The sequence below is a fragment of the Mytilus californianus genome, unplaced genomic scaffold (genome assembly GCF_021869535.1).
Source record: "Mytilus californianus isolate M0D057914Y unplaced genomic scaffold, xbMytCali1.0.p SCAF_5, whole genome shotgun sequence".
Classification (NCBI taxonomy): Eukaryota; Metazoa; Mollusca; class Bivalvia; order Mytilida; family Mytilidae; genus Mytilus; species Mytilus californianus.
This window is the reverse complement of record NW_026262701.1, coordinates 41725694-41748134: the sequence shown is the minus strand read 5'-3', so window position 1 is coordinate 41748134 and position 22441 is coordinate 41725694. Positions and strand designations below refer to the sequence as shown.

The window sequence follows — 22441 nt, the reverse complement described above, 5'->3', positions numbered from 1 at the left end:
GTAACTGATAAAAAAAAAAGAAATTTCCTGTCTGATGAACATGTGGAATTGGAAGGATCGTATGTACCAAGTAGATTTATCATGTTACTTTTAACAAAAAAGAAATTCATGAGACAATTTTTTTTTATTAAAGTAGTTGTTAAAGCATGAAAATGAGGTCAAGGACAATGGTACATGCTCTACCAAAATTTCGAATATAATGTGTCTGTATAAAATATATCTGGTTAAAAGTTGAGCTAATGATATTTAGACAACCACTATAAAACAATTCGGTATAATTGTGCTTCGTCAGCTTTATATTTTCTGTGTTTCATTTAAAGCTATTCTGTTTTTCGTTGTCTGTATGGTTTCCATATATAATGTCTTGTAAGGTAATAATACTATATAATATAAGCCTCTGGTCTTGTCTATACTTTGTCCTGAACAAATTTCAATATTTCACATTCAGTAATGAATTTGGTAATGTCTTTGGGGAAGACCATTCAGTTACCAATCCGCTGTTGTATAATGCCTTATTCTAAGTACAGACTACCTTTGCAAATGGAAAGGTCAAATTAAGATGAACCCTGCCAGACAGACATGTATACCTTACAATTTTTTCATACACCAAATATAGTTGACCTTTTGCTTAAAGTATTTGAGAAACTGACCAAAGCACAAAAACTTCACATTAAACAATGAACCATGAAAATGAGGTCAATGTAAGATGAAACCTGCCACGGACACTGTTTGGCAGCTGCCCACCTGCCTGCCGTACATCCCCAAATCAATATCCGATTTTTCTTTCGAAAATCTGGTTAATCATAGTTACATTTCCTAAATCTATAATAGTATATATTAATAGCAAGGTATTAGAGTAAAACACAACTCTGTTCGTCATATTGATTCAAGTGTTTTCCTTATTCCAAAACATTCCTCTTTAAATGGTTTAAAAGCTTATAAGACAGGCGTCATGTGGAGCAAGAGCTGCTTACCCTTCTGGAGCACCTACGAGTACCCCCCGTTTTTGGTGGGCTTAAATGTTGGTCAATCTTCAGTTTTTTGTCTCTCTTCAACTTTATGAGTTTTTTTTTGTTATTTGAAATACTGGTCAGTGTTTGATATTCAACTTAAGTGTGTTTTGACATAGGAAAGATATTGTATAAATGTTAAATTGAACAGGACATTTAAACTGCAGTATACATGAATTAAGGTAGACACAATTAACTATAGTTTCCATGTATCCCAACATTTTTGTCTGGTTTTTTTTAAAGAATATTTAATTCAGTTTCAATTTGGATTTAGTGGGAATTTTAATTTACTTCTGACAGTCAATTATTAAATTAAATTATGTGCTTTAAAACATTCATGTAGTCTATTCTAAATGCTTTTCTGCAATAATATCACATTTATATTGATTTACTACTGCCATTAGTCAGGATGTCAAGTTTGATCCTTAGGTATAAATGGTGCCTGTTTGCAATGAGCTCTTGATTGCATAATTGTGCTAAGAATCAATTCTCTATCACAAAATGGATGTAGTGTTTCATTTGATAATTTGTCTCGATTTATTTTTGTTAAGGTTTATTTAATTAATGCTTTCTTCTTCTTCAGTTATACAACAAAACTTCAGGATACTGAAGATTACTTGTTGTTGCGCATGCGTGTTTAAATTTAATTTTCTTGTAGATGCCAAAGAACAAAAAAAAAAAATATATACAAATTTGACAATTTGTGCATGTATATTACAAAAACTAGTGATTAAAATAAAATTTATATACAAAAATTTAAATCAGTTGGCAGAGAACACCTTGTGTAAGGTGTGCTCTGAAACTGTCAACTGTGGTTGACTGTACTGTGGCTATAGGTAGCATGTTCCATTGTATGATGGTGTGTGGGAAAAATGACCACTTATATGTTTCCTTTGTGGTTCGTATATGTCTATAAGTATTTGGATGGTTTTGTCTTGTTCTACTGTCTGTTGGTATTAAAATTTCAGATGGTATAGCAATGAGGCCGTGAATTACTTTGTAAAATATAATAAGACGTGTTTTAAGGCGGCGTTCAGCTAATGTTGGTAGTTTTAAATTATTCATCATATTTGTAACGCTACTGGTGTTATGGTAGTTGTTACAAATGTACCTAGTTGCTCTTCTTTGAACCATTTCTATTTTTTGGGTAGCATCTTTTGTGTGAGGGTCCCATAAACTGCAGCTGTATTCTAATTTAGGTCTGACTATTGCTTGATATGCTCTTGATTTAATGTCTGTGTTTGATATTTTTAAATTTCTTTTAAGGAATCCTAAAGATTTATTGCCGTTTGAGATAATATTGTCATAATGTAGGTTCCATTTAAGATTTGATTGTAGAGTAACGCCCAGATATTTAGCAGATGTAACAGATTCAAGAATGTGACTATGAAGGATGTAATCATGTAAATATGGTTTCTTTTTATGTGAAATTGAAAGTTTAGTACATTTATCAGGGTGGAAAGCCATAAGCCAATCTGCTTCCCACTTTGCTGCAGCGTTTAGATCTTCTTGTAATTTATCACAGTCTGATTGATTTTCAAATCATATTAAAGTTATTTTCTATTTTCTAAGATTAAAAAACTTATAGTACAAACCTGAGCTTTTTGGACTTTAATAACACGGACACAGATAATCTGTCATATGATTTATTTAGCTTGGTTACGACAATTTATACACTGCTTTACAATGAAGATATTATTTTACATATTTTACATTAGATATACAATGTTTTACTACATGATTATAATGGAAGCAGTGACTTTATATTGGCTCTCTCTATAAAAATCTGGAAACAATGCCCTATAAAACACTAAAAAAAGCACAAATATTTGAAAAGCCATCAAACCACATAAAGATTTTTCAAGATTCTATAAATATTAACCACTTCATTGCATATAAAAAAAAATTCTGCGTAAGAAAATTCTAATTTCAGAAAGGATCAAAAGCCACTGCATGAAATGAGTATGAATGATTTTATTAATGGAAACTACAATTTCTGAGATCAATTGAAAAACTTTCTTGTTGCATGTGGGCAGCAACTTTTAAGCAAGAAAAAGAAGAAAATAAAAATGTTACATACACAGGTATATGTACACACCATACACTCTCACATCTATAAGCACTCATCACTATACACTTTATGACTAGCATCAGGCACTAAAAGTTTACTCTGTGTTTATTGTAATTCTGCCAATTTCATTTAAAGCTACCAAAACATGCTTGTTTTTCAGACAATATCCAAGACAAAAATATTTGTATTTACATATTTTACCTTTACAATTGTACCCCCTAAAACGAAGGAAGAAAGGAAAGAAAGAAAAAAAGGGACAAATGTCAAGTGAAAATGAAGAAATTGAATAATTAATAATTATAATTCATATAAATTTTATAAATGTGAATGAAAAAGAAATGAGCATTAGACATGATTTCTGGTAGGAGAAATATCTAGCCCCAAATTATGTTTTTTTTAAAGAAAAAACCCAGAATTGTGTACAATTGATTTAAAGCAAATCATACATAATTGGGCAATATTTCTGATTTGATGAAATTTTGTATGCATTTATTTTGATTTAAATTAAAAGAAATACTTGCAATAATTAATCACAGTGTAGCCTAAAGAATCTTTATAAACTACCTATTTCAATTCTTATTATACCTTTATGTTAAAGGATGTGTTTCATGTTAATGAATAAGTTTTTAATAAAAAATATTTCCTAATTATGCAAAACAATTTTTTAAAATCTGTTTAACATGCCATAGTTTTTTTCAAATATTATTAAATCCCCAGACCACAATTCCAGCATGCAAGCTTTCTGTTCAATCTAAAACTGACAGAATTGCAATAAATCTACATTACAGGCAATTAATACAAGGAATTCAGGGTATTTAAAGTGTCTAAATTAAAATAAATAAAAAGCATAGATTTACAAAAAAATACAAATAAGCAAGACAAAGCCAGTTGTCCAACTCAAAACTTGGTGTGTGAGTAAAATTATAATCTAACACCCTAAAAATTTATATCCAATATGTACATGTCACAACTGATTTCTTCTTTTCACAACCATTCTGATCTAAACAATTTTATTTAACATGATACAATATATTCAATTATTCATATTTAATTGATTCAATAATCCTGTATTTAGACATATAACATATTGTGAATGGAAATGCCATTGCAAATAAACATGCAAATTTAATCATATTTCTGTTTAAAAAATTAGAAAATATTTATGAGCAATAATTGAATTAAAATATCCATTTAAAGTCCATAACAACAACTTCACATATCCTCCTGAGAGTCTGGAATCGCTGTATAATAAATAAAAAATACATCACACACCAGTTTGTTGGAAACAATTCTTAACTGCTAAGGGCTGTCTAGGTTTATGTCCCTGAAAAGAGAAAAAAAAACATAAGATCATCATAGAAACTATGTTAAGATATATTCAAGATACTATCAATAATTACACACATTGTTTTAGACAGATCAAGAATTTCAAGTTCTGGTTTACCATCAAATGTAACATTATGTATTTGCTTTTCCTGAACTTTGGGAGTATTTTAAAGATTTCATTTACATCCATAAATTGAGGTCAATGCCTTATGTAATACTTTTAATTTCATATGTAATAGTATATTTTTTCTATTAGGAATACTATTAATATGGAAATATAGTTCTCCAAAATATTAAAAAATGTGTGATTTTCACGAAACTGTTAGTAATGCAGAAATGGAAACAAATTTCTTTCCGGAAGATGTCTATGTCTATCATTTGGTTTGTAATGATTACTTTTAAGTCTTCACTTGTCCTATCTTATTCAATATTTGCCAATTATAAAAAAATGAAAATAAAAAATAAACCAAACAAGTATCATACACATGTATCTAGACCAAATTTTGAACAGTGCATATAATTAATAAATCTTTTTGTGCAATAGAATAAAATGTGCATTAGTAGAATGAACAAGTGATAACTAAACAATCCCCATTCAACATAATATATGTGTACTTAAATTGCATAATAAAGAACTTTGAAATCATGCAAGTTAATGAGAAATGCTCCTCATTAGGCTACTCAAAAAGTCTTATGATTTTAATTTTTTCAAATCATTAAAACATAAAGTTCAATGTTAAAATCCACTAAAACTTTAAAGCAAATGAGAAGCAGTGTGTCGAGGAAAACAATATCAGTCTAATGCCTACCATGTTAACATTCTTGACAGCTGAAGTTAACAACAAAACAGACAAGAAAAGTGGGACAGATAATATAGTTCACTTTGAATGCATCTATTCATTGTAAAGCAGTGATTTTCATCAAATTTTGCCATTATCATTAATTTATGGTTATAATAATAATACATTTGCACTTGAAATACAAAACTAAATATATAGTTATTTTGGCAATGTCTTGCAATTGGGTAATACGAGCACACGGAAAAAAATTAGTTACTATTAATTTATTTTTTATCATGTTATACATATTATAAATAAGGAGCACATAAATACTAAATTAGACTTCAAGATGTTTAAATAAAATAGTTACAAAACATATTTGGCAGAACAATTTGTTTAGATTCCCTACTATTTCAAAATATTTTTCAAAATGAGATGTTTTAGATTTTAAGGACTAACATTTCATAAGAATACTTATAAGACTATCATGTTTTAAAAAGATAAACACATCTTCAAAAGGCAATTAGTGATTTCAACATACTTTTATCTACAATATTGTAATCACATACAGAGAATATATATTCACTATAGAAATGTTTAATAAATTTCAAAATTTGTACATTAATAATAAACATATTGAACTACTTCCCCTATTTCAACAGAGGGGCAATTTGTTTTTGTTTTATCACAAATTAATGTGTTTAATAAAAAATAAACTGAAAAGCTTTTAATTTTTTTACATTCATAATAAACATATGCACTTATTTCCCTCAATTCAACAGAGGAGTGATTAGTATTCATTTATCTTATAATTCCATTTTCATCTTGCATCATTTGAGATATTAATTGAGTTTTTATAAAAAAAATTTTATTTAATATCCAAAAGAATAATTATTTATTGTAATCAAAATAAATACAAGTATTGATGTAATAAAACAGTTCTGTCTGACCTGAATAATAATCTGCATTTTCTTTTTCCATTCGATCATTTATAAAATACATGAATAACTGTTAAACAATATTCTTATCTGAGGTAAAAATCTTATTTTGTAACAATGGGAGTAACTTTTGCAGTCATTTTTTTAGGTGTGGTTTGCAGCTTATTAAAAACTTTTGCCAGATTTTTCATTGGTGTGAGTTGTTTGCCCATGTTTTTTAAGGGTGTGGTTATCAGTAAGAGCCCTGTTGGTGGCTTCTTGTTTCTAGGCGTGGTTGGTGTTTGTAACGAAAACAACTTTTTGTTTATTGGAGATCTAGGTGTTTTTCTCGACAACGACTCCCTGATTCTAGGACTTGTTGGAGTTCTTGTTCCTGATAACAACAGCTTCCTGTTTTTGGGAGTTGTTTGTACTTTCGAAGTTGCAAACTTCCTTTTTCTAGAAACAATAGCTGGTGACTTTTTGTATTGGGGAGTTGTTGGCATTTTTGTTGTTGAAAGCCTCCTGTCTTTGGCTAATTTGGATATTGAAAGCTTCTTGTTTCTGGGAGATGGTGTTTTTGCTGGTGACGACTTCTGTTCCATGGGTGTGTCTGGTGTTTTTGATACTGATTTCTTTTCAAAAATGTTGATCAACTGACTAACCTTCGTTGAACTTTTAGAGGCTGACACAAACCCATGCTGCCTTGTCAAACGTTTGTTCTTTGGAGTAAACCCTATGCTAAATGTTGTACTAGGCTGAAAGCATAAAAATCATTATTTAAATTAAACAGAAAAAAAAATTAAATACTGTCTTTTTAATAACTGAACTATCTCATTTGATGCTGTCTTGTTTAATCTTTTACAGAATTACTGTACCAAATTCACCACCAATTAACTTTCATATAGTAAAAAGGGAAGGTAGGTAGGATACTTCTTTTGGATCCTTAAATTTGAAAACCACAATGTTATGAATTTGTCAATTCAGAAATTATTGTGAGGTTTTTATTAATGCGAATAATATGACTGGGTGAGTATCCCAATAACAAGAACCTGCATTTTGATATCTGATACATACTAGTATATCTAAATGCAGATTTTCCTGAAATCGCAATACTTAATTTTGCATTTTTGTCCATTCTTCAAAAATCGCAATAATAAATGCATGCAATAATTTCTGAATTTACAGGATGTAAATATTTTATCCTTTATATGATCACAAGCCTGTCAGATTTCAATTTATTAAATTTCTTCTTTGCATTTTTAAAATAAATAATGTCTATAAAAAAAGGATGTCTGGTTCCTATTTCCTCTGCAATATATCTTATCCTCCATTAAAGTGTTCAAAATCAGTTAGATATTCAAGCAAAAATGAATTCATAGAAATATAGGACTACTCCATCATACTTTTATAAAATGCTCTTCAGGAAAACGCCAGGCCTAATGCATATATCAATTGGAAAAAAAAACATTTTATATATATACACTGCTCCAATCATTAAACTTGTTTCTTCAAATGTAAATAAAGGTTCTAGCCAGCTACAAATATGCCTCACAGTCAACCAAATCACTAATCCATTACAATCTAGTAATTGGCACCTTAGAAGCCATAAAAAAAGAGCTCTCACAGAAATTTGATTTCAAATAATTTTTATTTTACCTTAACATTTTCATTGGTCTCCTTTTTAGGAGTCTTCTTTGGAGTACGCTTCGGTGTCCGTCTCCTACCACTAGTCATTGGAGACCGGGGGGAATGTAGTAAACCTCTTCCTGGTGTCCCTCTAGAATTCCTCTTGTTAGAATTGCCAGGTGTAGGTGGACCTGGCTTCTGATAAACTGTATTTACATGTTTGGCCTGTAAAAGAACAAGTCATTGATTCAAGTGTGATTGACTGATAAAGAACTCTAATGCAACATTATTTATAACATTCCTTTTTGATTCAATAACACCACAAATTTCAGGGCATCAATTCACTGATGGATGGTCTGAATTTTTTTATGATCAACCAGTATTTTGTGTGTGTTTAAGATGAGGCTCTCAATGTTAAGTAAAAATGTTAATCTTTATTTGTGCATGAATATTGTGCAAGATTTCTTCAGAATGCATTTTTTTGTTTACATTCTTTTCCTAAAGACACAAAAACAATTGTCTACCTGCTTGTTCTTAGTACTGTCATAAAATTCTGTTTTCAGATCATCTTCCTCCACCAATTCTTGTTTCCTTTTCTTTAGACTGTTGGTACTCAGGCTGCTCTGCTGCAGTGATCTGTCAGGAAAAGCCCGGAGTTGAATCTTCTGTGTTTCAACAGGGTATGATGTCTTAAGATGTGGAAGACAAAGTGTGTTTCGTCGTGATAACTCACCAAGTCGCTTCCATTCAAGTACTTCACCTTCATCGTCCTCATCATTCACAAATCTTTTCATACCTTCTGAAAATTAAATTTTAAAAAATTCATTACAGAATGTACTGCTCGGACAACAAATTACAGATTTTCTGTCAAAATTTGCTAAAAAACCCTAAAAATACATAAACAAAATTTGAAACCAATTTGAGTGAGAACGACTTTCATCAGGTACATTTCAGACCAGAAATTTGAAAAACACAAAATTTAAACATTGAAAAGCATCAAAACCAAATTGGCGTAAACAGAAATATAGCTCTTATAAAACCAGCTACTGAGTTCAAAACTAATAAGTTGGCACTTCACATCAACATTGTTTCATTCTACCAGCTATTTACATGGGAAATACTTTTGAGAATTTGTGATTGCGAAATTAAACCAGCCAGAAAGGCGTCTTTGTTTAGATTAATCTTTATGTTTGTATGATTTTTTTAAAGTCAGTTGTGTTGTATGTCTGTGATGTATGTTTTCACAGTTTTAACTGCTGGATCCCAATTATTGTCACATTAACCTATTATGTCTGTTTGGGTTGCTCACTCAACTTTGTCATACAAGTGGGAGGGTTTAGCTAGCTGGAAAATCACGTTTAACCCACCATTTTCTTTGGAAAATGCATGTACCAAGTCAGGAATATGAATGTTGTCTCCATTCATTCCATTGGTTGATAGTGTTTAACGTTAAGATTTTGTCAGTTTAATGGACTTCCCATTTTTGAATTAACCCTTAGAGATCATATTTTTTTTCATATTTAATACGAAACCACTCCATAAAATATGAAATAACTTACTTGAAGTTGTTGATCGCACAGAATCTATACTAGCTATGGTGGCGTTCAGATTAGGATCGGATAGTGATGTCCGTCTGCCGTGACTTCTCAATGATAAAGGAGAAACATTCTTCTCATCTCCATCACTGTATAAATATAAAACAACTGAACTCATATTTGGACTGTTTGATTAGGTAAGGTTAGTTAAAGTAACTTTTTGTTAAAGCATTTGACTGTTTCCCACCATTTCAAATATTTATTGATTAGTATTCTATTTTCCCAAATGTATTGATATCATATAATTTTAGTCAACCACACTAATTATCTCAATTTTTTTCTTTTTTGTTTGTTCTTGGATACTTTACATCTTCCTGGCTCATATAAAATATTCCAAATAATGACAAATGAAACAAATGGGATAAAACTTACTTTGAACACGTTTCAGAGATTATATGAAAACTGTTGGTTTTCTCATTTGAATTGGTTTACATTTTGTCATGTTGGGGCCTTCAATAACTTACTTAAGTGTTTTGCTCATTGTTGAAGGCCATACAGTACAGTAACCTATAGTTGCTTAAATCTAAGTCCTTTTGTCTCTGTCACCAGGTGGATAATAGTCCTATTGGCAATCATACCATATTTTCTTATTTTCATATAAATACCATTCTATTGGACCAAACATATGATAAAATACAAAGAAGTCTGACAAACCTTTTACATGGATGTTCCAATGAACTCTGAGATGGGTTTCTTTCCAGGGAAAATTTTCTTGATGATCTGAGGTTATAAGGAGTAAGTGGACCACCATCATCACGGAAACTGGTTTCTTAAAAAATAATTAAAGATAAAATTATAGGATTTTTCTATTTTCCTTTCTTTATACTAAATATATAAAATAATATAAGACTTACACTAATCACACATTACTTTCATAATCACTTTTAAGGCACACAAATTGTAAAGAAAACTTTTTTTTGTCTTTGACTAACCCGGAAACTATTGCAAACATAACCTGCAACCAAAGATAATATATGATTCTATCAAAAGCTGAAATCTACAAATGATATACCGTGGATTTCTTTATTTTCATGATGCCACTGGATGTTAAGCAACCAACAATCAATCAATCAATCATTATTTTCATGAATACCATTTACATAGATAAATTGTATTTTTGTAGATAGTTAATATGATGATTTTGACAAATTCTGCATAAAGCCTATATGTATGTACATGTATATAGGAAATATGTATTGTTTTGAAAAAAAAAAAATACAATGATTCTTTTGACTCATTATCAATTTAATTCTGAGCTTCATTGTTACTATATAAGATATATTAAATGTTATTTTACCAATTAGGCTAACATCTGACTCTTTCTTTAACTTCATGAATTCTGAATTATCTCCCAAAAACACTGTGCCAGCATCATCTAATTTATGGCGTAGTTGTCTAACTTGTTTATCAGCATAATCTAACTGAACTTCCAAGGTCTTTACTTTGTTTTCTATTAAGTGATAAATAAAATTATTACATCAGAAATCCAGAAATAAGGTAACTATTTGATAAGAGAAAGCAGAAAGTTATATAAAATATAAAATATCATGTCTTATAAATGCTTCGCTTTTTTTTCTTTGGGTTGCTGTCTAATTGACTAAAATCAACATTTCCTTAATACTTTAATATATGAATTTGTTATGAATGTGTTATGGATATTAATCAGAGTTAGACATTTTTTTTAAAATGAAGAAATTTGATTCCAGGTCTTTTATACATCAGCACTTTTCATTTCTATAACTTTATCTGCTAAGTATACTTTTACATTGATTTTTTTCCGACATTCAAGCAAATTGATGTTACAAAAAGGCAACCTCATAAACATATAAATATATATACATACATTTTTGTATGGTCAGCAGCAAAAATCCATCAAATTAAATTTATTCCATATGCTCGAAAAAGTTTTTATTCTATTAATTTTTTAAAAATTTGAACACATTTTTATTATATTACAACTGATGTATGATAACCCTGAAAAAGTTTGATAAACTAAAGATTTGTTGAATACTTTAAAAAATTTTGAGACTTACGAAGTGTTTTATTTTTGTTCAGTTCTTCCTGCAGTTGAGATTTTAATGGTGCCACCTCCATCTCAGTCTTACAGAACTTATGTTTCTGTTCCTCTATATGACCTTTCAGTTGTTCGAGTTCTTTTTCTAACTTTTCAGATTTTGCCTTATAGTTGTTTTTCAACTTATTCATTTCTGTCTCCAACTTCTCAGTTTTTTCTTTGAAGTTGTCGGCCAGTTTTTTGTTGATGGCAACCTCTTGTTGTAGAAGTAGATTGGTCTCTTTCTTCTGGGCATAGTATTTTTGGTACTGTGCAATTGTTTTGTCTTTCTTGTCAGTATTTTCTCCTATGTTCTTCATCTGTTGTTGAAGCTGGAGTGTAAATAACAAAAAATAAATCCTCAAAATACAGATATAGACTTTTTCCATGTGAGTACAAAAACCGAAAAGACATGAAATTGTTTGTATCTGAAAAAAATAATTTCTTCATCATTGTTCTGACATTAATTCCAAAACAGAAATAATATCAGCTAGCAAAATAAATACAATTGTACACAATGAGAAATGGTCACAAACTGTAAAACAACAAAATTTCACATTTTTTTGTGAGTGAAAAAACAATGCAAATATATCATTACAATTATGTCATACTTAAGATCTACACATTATCAAAGGAACATAACTCCAGACAACAAAAAATTTCCATACATGTAAATCATGTCATGTTGTGTTGTCATCTACATACAATTATTCATCAGTCAACTGCCTTTTTATCTTTGCAATCACTAAACCAATAAATGGGGCACTTAATCTTAAGTACAAATTAAATTTAAAATTTTCCATACATGTATTTTCTGTTGGTTAGCTTCTGTATACTGTTTCTTACAGCCCTCCATTTCCTCAGACCACTGTTTCTCCCTGTACTCAAGTTCCTCTTTCAGTTCTTTAACCTTTTTGTCTAATTGATCTCGATGGAAATTTTTCTCCACTTCTAACTTCTGGACCTAAAATGAAATATTTGAATACTCAATATAATAATAAGTTCAACTTGCATTTTGACTGCCACTCATAAATATGGTATTATAAAATTATAAGCAAAGATGTTGCCACATAGATCGTCCTGAATATGCATGAAAGATTTCTCACTGCATAGATCTAAGACAATAAATGATATAAGAAATAGTTCCATAAATGGTAAACAAATTGGAAGCATTCAAATTTTGTGGCTGGTTCAAAACAGCATATTTCAAAGTATTAATTTCTAATTTTGTGATTCCATGATTTTCATGTTACAATTTAATAGTTTTTTGTTGCACTTCAATGAAAATAGGAAGTTGGTACACCGTCAATACTACTGAGGTTACTCATTCTACTATACTTTACCCTATAATAAAGTGGAAATCTTCCAATAAACTTTTAAAATTTCTTGGATGTTGTTTTACCTGTGATTTAAACATTTCTATTTTCTTCTTTAACTTTTCTTGATCTGTGAAATCAGTGTTTTTCAAATCTAAAGTCTTTTCGTAGTCAAGGATAAGCTGATTTTTCTCTTCTTCTACTGCAGCCAGCTAGAATATTCATTTTTTTTTAAATAAATCATTACTATGATATTACAAAGGGTAAAAAACATTTCATTGATTCACTTATTTGCTTGCTTTATGTTCAGTGGCAAATATTTCATGCAAGTTAAGGATGAAAAGACATTGCAGATGCTCGATATACATTTTGTTTTAATCATGGCACCTTATAAAACTGAAAGAGTAAGAAATGAGACTTTGATATACACAGTTTAGCTGTTCATTGTCCCTAAAATTTCATGCATGCACAAGTTTGAATTGTAACAAATGGAAATGTTTCATGGTTTTAGGTTGTCTTTGTACACATGTATTTTTTTAAAGCAGTTAGTAATAATGTTTTAATTTACACTGATTTTCACAATTTTCTAATTTAAACTATTTTTTAATGTTCTTTTGCAACATATTTGTAAGACAGAACGGATAAAAAAAATGCTTAACAGAAATACTATTGAATAGGTCTTTGGTTTTGCACACAAGATAACCAATATCTGATTATTAAATGACTAATATTTTTTCTGTCTATGAAGAAATAACCTCAAAATGTGGTGCACACTGAATAACCCGCATAGCGCGTTATTTAAAAGTGTGCATCAAATTTATGAGGTTATTTCAAATAGACAGAAAAAATATTACAGTCTTTCCTTATATTTTAATTTTAAATTCCATTTTTCAGGAGTAAATCATGAAAAAAACGTTGATGACGTCACGGTCTCATGACAAAATCAAATCATGTCTATGAGCTGATAGACAAAAACCTTTCAGACAATCAGGAGACGTGTTACATCCAAAATTAAATTATCTAACAATAACAAAATTACCTGCTGTTTCAAGCTATTGTTTTCAGCTAATGATGTTTCCATTCTTTCTTCCAGATGGTGGCACGATTCTTCCATGTTTATTCTTCGTTGCTTTTCATCCTCTATTTGTCTGTTCTTCTCTCTTTCAAGTTCGGACATTTTACCATTATACTCTTCCCTAAGATTATCAAGGTCAGAGTCCCAAGCATTTTTACTGGCTTTCAGAGAAGTTTCATAGCTCGTTCTTTTTTCACGCAAAGCAGACTGAAGCTCATTGACCCTTTCTTTATTTTGTTTTAATTCATTCGTCAAGTCTTTCTGATTTGACATTTCTTTCTTCAATATAGATTCTATATTAGCAAGCTTCTGTTTGTAATCTGTTTCTGTCTTTCCTTTGTCCTCATTCATTTCTTTCGTCAAAGTCTGAATCTCAGTTTGTCTTTGAGTAAGCCTATTTTCAAGGTAATTCACTCTTTCCTGGAATGCCATCTTCTGATTGGACAAGATCATTTCCCTTTCTTGAACCAGTGCCTCATACTGTGACTGGTACCTGACTTCCTGCTCCTGAACTTGACTGTCATATTCCTGTTTCTGTTCATCACTAGCTTGAGCATACTCATCTTGCAGTTGCTCTAGTTGTGACTGCCAGTATTTTTCAGTTTCAGAGACCTTTACCTTACATTCCTTTCTCAAACTGATCATTTTTTCATTTTCTTGTTTCTGTTCACCTGTCATTCTTTCAACTTGAAGTTTAAATTCACTTTTTAATGATTCTAAATCATTTTTGGATTGCTCTTTCAGTTGCACAATAGTATTTTCAAACTTCTGTTTTGATTCTGAAAATTCTGAATTTAGTGACTGAAGTTCCATTTTATGATTTTCGAAAAGTTCATTCTTTTCTTTAGACAGTTTTTCATTTGTTCCTTTCAACCTTGTTTCACATTCATTTAAAACTGTTTCCTTCTCGCTATGAATCTGTTCTAATTCCTGTGAATGCTCTTGCTTCAATAGTTCCAACGATGACTTCAGATCTCTGTTTTCTTGTTCAAGTCTAAGAATTTCAGTGTCACATGAAAGCAAATCAGATTTCATTTTTTCAATTTCAGAGTTCAGCACATTCATTTCTGACTCACTTGATTCCTTTAATTCTAAAAATTCATTTTTATGAGATTCTAATAATGTCTGAATCTTCTCATTCAATTCAATTTCTTTATTATTGAAAACAAGTTGTAAATTTTTCAGTTCATGGTTCACATTTTCTAGACTTTTGTTTAAATCCTCGTTATTCTCAGTAAGTTGTGAAACCTGTTCGTTGGAAGAAACAACTTTTTCCTGTGAATTCTGTAATGAAATTTTCAAATCAGAAATCTGAGCATCACGTAAAGATACAGCTTCAACCTCCCGACTAAGAGATGAAGATTTTTCTTCCAGCACTTTTTCAGTGTCTACAAGTTTATTATTGACTTCACATAACTCTTTCTCCAACTGATTCACAAGACAATTAATCTCTTTATGTTTGTGTCTTGTTTCATCGTTTTCTTTACATTCTTTCAGTAACTTTTCATTCAAATCTTCTACTTTCACATTCAAACTTTTATTTTCTGAGCATAGTTTATCGTTGTCTGCCTGTTTAGATTCCGCAACTTTCTTAATCAGAACAATCTGACCAGTCAGGTCATCAACCTTCTCATTCTTCTCCTCACTAAGATTTTCCAAGTCCCGTTTTCGACTTTCCAACTCAGATATTTGTTGGTGTAATTCCTTCATTCTGCTGTCACGAGTTCTTTCATGATCAGTCACTGATCTATATTTCATGTCCAATTCATTATACTCAGCAGCGACTTTATTCAATTCAGCTTGACCTCTTTGCACTTCCTTAGTAAGCTTCTCCTCTGACACAGCAGTCGTGAGACGTTGTTGTTCCAGCTCATTGTTTAAGCTGGTTAGAATACCATTATGACTTGCTGTTTCCTTATCATACTTTCCTTGTAATTCTGCCAGCTGATTTTTAAACTGAGCAATCTGAATATGGCATAATCTCTCTTTCTCTTTTCCTCTCTCCATTTCTTTTTCTAGTGAAGTCTGTATTTCATTCATGCATGATTCTAAGTTCTGCTGGGTATCTAAACTACTTGCCTCTTTGGCCGACAAACAATTCCTTAGTTTCTGAATCTCAGTTTCATGTTCCTGTGAAATCTTATTCACTAATTCAGCATGATTTTCTTGTTCAACACTAAGATTTTCTTTCATTTCTTCCAACTGCTTTTGTAAGTTTTCTTTGCTGTTTGTAACCTGAGACACCTGACCTTTCAAATCATTCACACATTGTTTATGGCTCATTATTTCACTTTGCAAGTTCTCAATTTCCAAGCACTTTTCTTTAACAGAGTCTTTTAAATCAGATATTTCTTCAGAAAGTGATTCTTGGTCATGCTGACTCCACTGATATTTACCTTGTAAAGCCTTAAGTTCTTTCCTTAGGCTGTCTTCTTGATCTTTTGCCTTATTTTCAAATTTACAATATTTTTGTTCCATTGTAGATACTGATTTCTCACTGGCTACCTTCAGGTTGTCAAGATCATTTTTCAAAGCAATATTTTCATCTTTGACGCTCTGCAACTGATCACACATGTCATTTTCTTTTTGCCTAGCTGTTGTTTTAAAAGCGAGTAGTTCCGATGAAATTTTGTCAATTTTTTGCACATACGAATCTTTCTGTTCTGCAATCTGTTCTTCCAATTTATTTTTATTTTCAGTTAATTGTGCTATTTCAATTTGAAGCCTGTTTTCTGTTTCTGTAAGTTCCTCCTGAATTTCTTTCAGCTCTTCTCTTATTGCTGTAATTGTATTATCCTTTGTCCATTTTTCATTCTCCAAAAGAATTTCAGTCTGTTTCTGTGACAATTGTAAGGTTTGTACCTTAGATTTCAGTGTTTCCTCAATTTTGGCTGCCTCTTCCTGTTCTGTGTGTAGTTTCGCTTTTAGCTCTGCGACTTGTTCTTCAAGCTTTTGATTTGATTTAAGAAGGCGTTGTTCAAGAGTTTTCTTTTCAGACAAAGCCACATCAATAGATGCTGCCATGGTTTGACGTCGGTTCTCACTTGCTTGTTTAGTGCCCTCTAATTCCTACAACAATCAAGAAAAGTATAAATGGATTTTAAATCCTGAGGGCAAGGTGACCTAATATCTTTTAGGCTATTCTGTTTAGGCCCTTTATTTGTAAATGTAGTTCTCAGTGTCTAATGTAATTGGTGTCAATTTTTTTTAATCTTGAGCATACCTGATGAAAATGACGGATAGTGTAGTGTGTGTATCATGATTGTATTAGAAATAAAATTATAGTTTTAAAAATTTTAATGAAATAATATGGTGTTAGATCACATGTTTTCCGATTCCTACATAATCAAGTGATTTTCTGATAAAATATGAACTGAAAGTTAATTAAAATCTAAAAGGAAGCTACAACAAAGAAAAGTTGACAAATAATAGGAAAAGACAGGAAAGTGCCCAAAGACTATGTTTAAATGAAAAAACTCCTTTTTTCTTACAGAAAACCATTTTTTGTTGAAAAGTTTCAACTTTTTATTTCAAAATGTTTTGTTTTAATTTTTTTTTAGAAGTCGCTGATTCAGAGACAAATTATTCCACTGTTACATGAAAGTTGCCTGACCTGCACTGTTAACTTGAACTCTGTCTGTAATCGTGACTGATCTTTCTGTAAAGTGATGATTTGTTCTTCAGCAGCTTTCCTGGCAGCTATGGCAGATTCCTCTGATGAAATAAGTTTAGCTTCTGACTGTCTTAGATGGTTTATCTCTTGTTCTACCTCTTTTACCTTCTTTTCCAACTTGGTCTGATTTTCTTGGTAAACGTCGATGCTAGATTTAAGTTTAGAAACTTCTAGCTGAAGCTGGTCTACCTGACTTTCTTTTTCTAAATACTGTTTATGAACATCACTGAACTTTGCCTGCCAAGAAGATAGTTAAATAATTAACAGCTGATTTTTAATTTCATTGTATATTTAATGAACTCCTAAGTATTCTTGAGATAGTATCATATACTGTATATTCATATCGAACACTTGAACATTTTTAATATTTCTTAGTTGCATAAAAACAATAACAATGTCATTAATTTATTTACTGATTTCTTGTAACAATGTATGTATGCACTGTAGTTTGAACACCAAAAAGATCAATAATAGAAGAAAAAAAAACAGTTTGATTTTTGGACTTGTAATGTACTTCATTGGAACTATTTTCAATATAGAATTTACATTTCATAATACATTGTAATTAAAATGTCAAGGAAATACACAAAAAAACCTGTAATAAATTTAAATCCATCAATCCAAAATACTTCCTACAAATTGTTAATGTCAGATTAGCTGGCACATAAACAATTCTGCTTCATCAGAATGCATCTATTTAAGAGAAGTTTAATTGGGTATCGCAAAATTTACTATTGTTTGTAGTTGCACAAATGTAAAGAAAGTGGCATTCAATCTGATCAAATTTAAAGACTAAACCAACCTCGAAAGTATCTCTAGCTTCTGAAACAGCATCAAGTTTCTGTTGTAGTTGTTCATGTGCTGACAATTCAACCCACGACGACTTCATATGTGCCATTTCATCTTCCAATTCCTTAATTCGTTTGTCACTGATCACCCCCATACTTTCGCCATTTACAGCACCTGTTGGGAGAAGAAAGGATATGTACATATTAAATGAGCAGAACTTGTAAGAATTATGATTATCTCAAACAATTAACAGATTGCAAAATTAATGGATTTCAAAATCATCCAATATTTGATTTTTTATTAAGTCTGTTCCAAAACTGATCATGGTGCGAGGCACTCAAATTATACATTTTCCTTAGAATTTTGTAAGAACTGCATGTAAAATTCAAATTTTATATTATGGGTGGTTGGTGTCTCCCATCCCCACCATGTGTTTCATTCTGGAACAGCCCTGACCTTCAAAGCAAAAAAACATAACTTGATAAAAATACATGTTTTTCAAAAAATAATAATCAAATAAATATTTAATTGTCATGGTTGCCAATTTGCTTCCTACATATAAAGATATTATTTAATTGATTTAGCTATACTGCAAACATTTTTATTCTGTATGGAAGTATTAATAATTTTTTTATAGTTTACCAACCTAAATGATATGTAAAATATCTTTTTTGTCACAATTTTGCTATTTTATAAGATATCTAGATTTCCTCTATATTTGTTTCTTAAAAAATGTAAAAACTAAATTCACTTTAAAACACAGCACCATGTTTAACCCCAAAATCATCATGAACTTGACCTTTCACCTATGATCTTAAATTCAAATAGGGTCTAGTTTCTCCTGATGATTATTCAATGTATTATGTACCAAATAAATGTGATGATGAGCTGTACATAACAATGTCAACTGTTACTCAAATATGTTACAAGCATATAATCCAAGCAAATAACAAAACCATGCTACTATAATATCCATCATTACATACTGTTAGGGAATTATACATTATTTACCTCTGCAACTTAAGAGCTCTTCAAATTCTTCTTGATCTTTTTTCAAGCTCTCAATTTGACTTATTAAATTTCTGTTTTTCTCCTCAGAATGACACATCCCTATGTTTTTGCTTTCCAATTCACTATTCTTGTGTTGAATCAAGCTTTCTAATTCTGACAATCTAACAGACTTGAGATGACACTGAGTTCTGTATTCTTCATGGCTTTTCTTAAGACTGTCCATAGTCTGAACCTAAAGATTATATACAAATTTCACTGAATGTTTATAATGCATTCAAAAATGAATTAAGTATGAGTTAAAATTTTTATATAACTTATTTATAAGATATCTAGATTTCCCCTTATATTTGTTTCTTAGAAAATGTAAAAAAATAAATTCAATTTAAAACACAGCACCATGTTTAACCCCAAAATCATCATGAACTTGACCTTTCACCTATGATCTTAAATTCAAATAGGGTCTAGTTTCTCCTGATGATTATTCAATGTACCAAATAAATGTGATGATGAGCTGTACATAATTTCATAATGTAAATTTTGGTTATTATGTAGTGTTTCCTGAACATATTTTGACAAAGTAAAACTCAAAAGGTTTACTGTTTCACAAACAAACTTACAGTGCTGTGTCCACAAAGTATCTAGCTACTGAATGCAAAAAGACAACAGTTCTGTAAATTTAACAGTTGTATAAACAATGTGAGAAAACTATGTTAGCTAGTTGAAATGTTGGATGGTCAGACTCCAAACATACCTCTGCTCTCATTTTTGAAAACTCGTCTGTAAGCTGTTTATTTTCTTGTTCTACAATCACATAATGATCTTTGATGTTCTGCAATTCGTTCATTTTCTGTTGAACCCTGGAAAAAGAGTAAAGAATTTGAGAAATGCTCAAACTTCAGAATCTGGAAGTCTGAATGATCTCTCAAAATATTGAGTTTAGTTGAATAGTAATGAATGCAGCTGTTTATTGAAATAAAATTGTTCCATCAACTTATCATTAATTTTTTTACTTGCCATGATCAGCATGGCGGGTGCAGTTAGTGGAGCAGAACTGCTCACCTTTTTTTAGCACAAGAGATTACCCCAACTCCCCGTTTTTGGTTGGGTTCATGTTGCTCAATCTCCAGTTATTTTGTGTATTGTTTTGTAACGGGTAATGTCTTTTTAAGGTGGTATATAACACTACAGGGAGATAACTGTAAAAATCAGCTGAACATTTTAATCATGTTCTATTGTTAAGGAAATATTAAGCTTCTCAATGATCAAAATAAGTGTTTGTCAAACTATTAGTTATCCAATGAAATTTTTCCGATAAAGTGTGTGGTTCAAGTTTTTTGAAATTTTTACTTTTTTATCAAAGGGTCAAAGTGAATATTTTGTCAAAATTTTATGAAATTAAACGAGCCAAATTAATTCTAGTCAATGTGTTTGCTACCACCTTAATGTTTTTCTTTTGGTCATGGTGTTATGGGTTTTTCTTTGACTTATGGTTTTCGATTGCCCCATGGTATCTTCTACCTCTCTTTTTATTGTTGCAAGAGCGTTTATAATACATTTGTACCTTGTGAGATCCTTTTCATTCTTCTCTTTTTCTTGTCTCAGTGTATCTATTTCATCTACCATGTCTTGAACTTTTCTCTGTTGTTTCACTACTTTCTCAAATTCTTTTATTTTATTATCTATAGAAAACATTAAACATCATTAATCATATTACATGGGTCATGATACCACTTGATCACCTATTCTGCAATTAAAATCAGATCGTAAAGTGTTTTGAAATATACCCAAATACCAAAAGAGCAATAACTATATAAAATCCCCAGTAACTGCATGAAAATATGTGATTTACAAATGTAGGTCGTAACTAGGTTAAAAATACTGATGAGGCTGCAACTCAAGAGATACATGAAAAAAAAACAGTAAGCACCTTTATCATTTAACTTTTCCGTCTTTTCATGGAGGTCAAATTCCAGTTCTGTCCTAAGATGTCTTTCATTCTGTAGAGACAACTCAAGCTTTTTAATTTCCCTCTCTCTCTGTCGAATAAGTGCCTGAAATGAAAAGGCATAACCTCATCTATAATGTAAATACTGCATTTGACACTTGTAAGTTTACTCTGCTAACACCAATAGCTTGCAAATGAAAATAATAACTTTCACACATGATAAGTTGCATAGTTCATCATTTATATTCAGAATGTATTTTTATGACCCTTAATTGGTTAATATATGTGACAATGTCTGTAGTACTCAATTCAAAAATAAGATTTTTTTAAACAAATTTTAAATCATGATAATATCCTCATGGTATGGTAGTCATGATTTTCACTAAAATTGTTTTTTAAACTTGTGATGTGTATGCCATTAATTTTCACAAGCAAAAGTGGGTATTTTTTTTCGTTTAAAACACAGTTTGTCAGACTAACTTGTATGGTTAGTAAATTCAACCATGGTCAATAAAATTAAAAAGATTGCAGGCAATGATATTTGTAGTTTTTTTAAGGACAGTTTGTCATCAATGACACATGAAACCATTTAAAATACAAAATGGTGCTTAATCTGAAATGTAAAGATCACTGGCTTATTTCATTAAAATCTGTATGCTTGGAAAATATTCTGCATCTTCCTTCAATGTGAATTACTTGCAAATGACTTTGTTTTAGTAATCTTAATTTCATGTAACTTTTTAAAAGTCAGTTGTTAGAAATTTGAATATAGATTTGTACAATACCTTCTGTGCCAGTTGTGGCGACTGCATCAATGCACTTAGTGGTGTACATGGTGAATTAGCTATGGTCATCATTCTGAGTGGAGAGGCTATTTCTGATGACAAACTTGTGTTAAACTGATGGTGTTGAGATACAGGACTAGCCACTACAAATATTCAAATGACATTACAGATTCATTATAGTTTCAGAAACACATTACTGAAGTTTTTTTTTAAAAAGTCTCACAATCCTGCTGGCTCATGAGGGATTTCCCTTTAAAATAAATGTGAGAGGGAAGGAAAAGTACTTTTATTTTGGACATGTGTCCATTATATGTACAATTACCCAAAGAAAAATACAATTACTCAAAGAAAGATACAATTACTCAGAGAAAGATTTATATGTACAATTACTCAAAAGAAAGATTTATATGTACAATTACTCAAAGAAAAATTTATAAGTACAATTACTCAAAGAAAAATTTATATGC

The 22441-nt window shown here is 30.6% G+C and overlaps 1 protein-coding gene across 1 annotated transcript; it reads right to left on the bottom strand.

Moving 5' to 3' along the window:
* Positions 1 to 2642: 2642 nt before the first annotated feature.
* Positions 2643 to 22112, bottom strand: LOC127702196 (putative leucine-rich repeat-containing protein DDB_G0290503). The gene is made up of 19 exons (XM_052206285.1): positions 21975 to 22112; positions 21172 to 21295; positions 20806 to 20923; positions 19996 to 20101; positions 19245 to 19476; positions 18247 to 18407; positions 17385 to 17681; positions 13736 to 16840; positions 12783 to 12908; positions 12186 to 12344; positions 11361 to 11712; positions 10625 to 10777; positions 9982 to 10096; positions 9292 to 9416; positions 8257 to 8531; positions 7763 to 7957; positions 6769 to 6861; positions 5217 to 5236; positions 2643 to 4405 (listed from the first exon to the last, which is right to left on the bottom strand). The coding sequence occupies exons 1-19, from the start codon at positions 22044 to 22046 to the stop codon at positions 4381 to 4383; spliced, it is 5853 nt and encodes a 1950-aa protein (XP_052062245.1). The 5' UTR covers positions 22047 to 22112; the 3' UTR covers positions 2643 to 4380.
* Between the last annotated feature and the right edge of the window lie 329 nt (positions 22113 to 22441).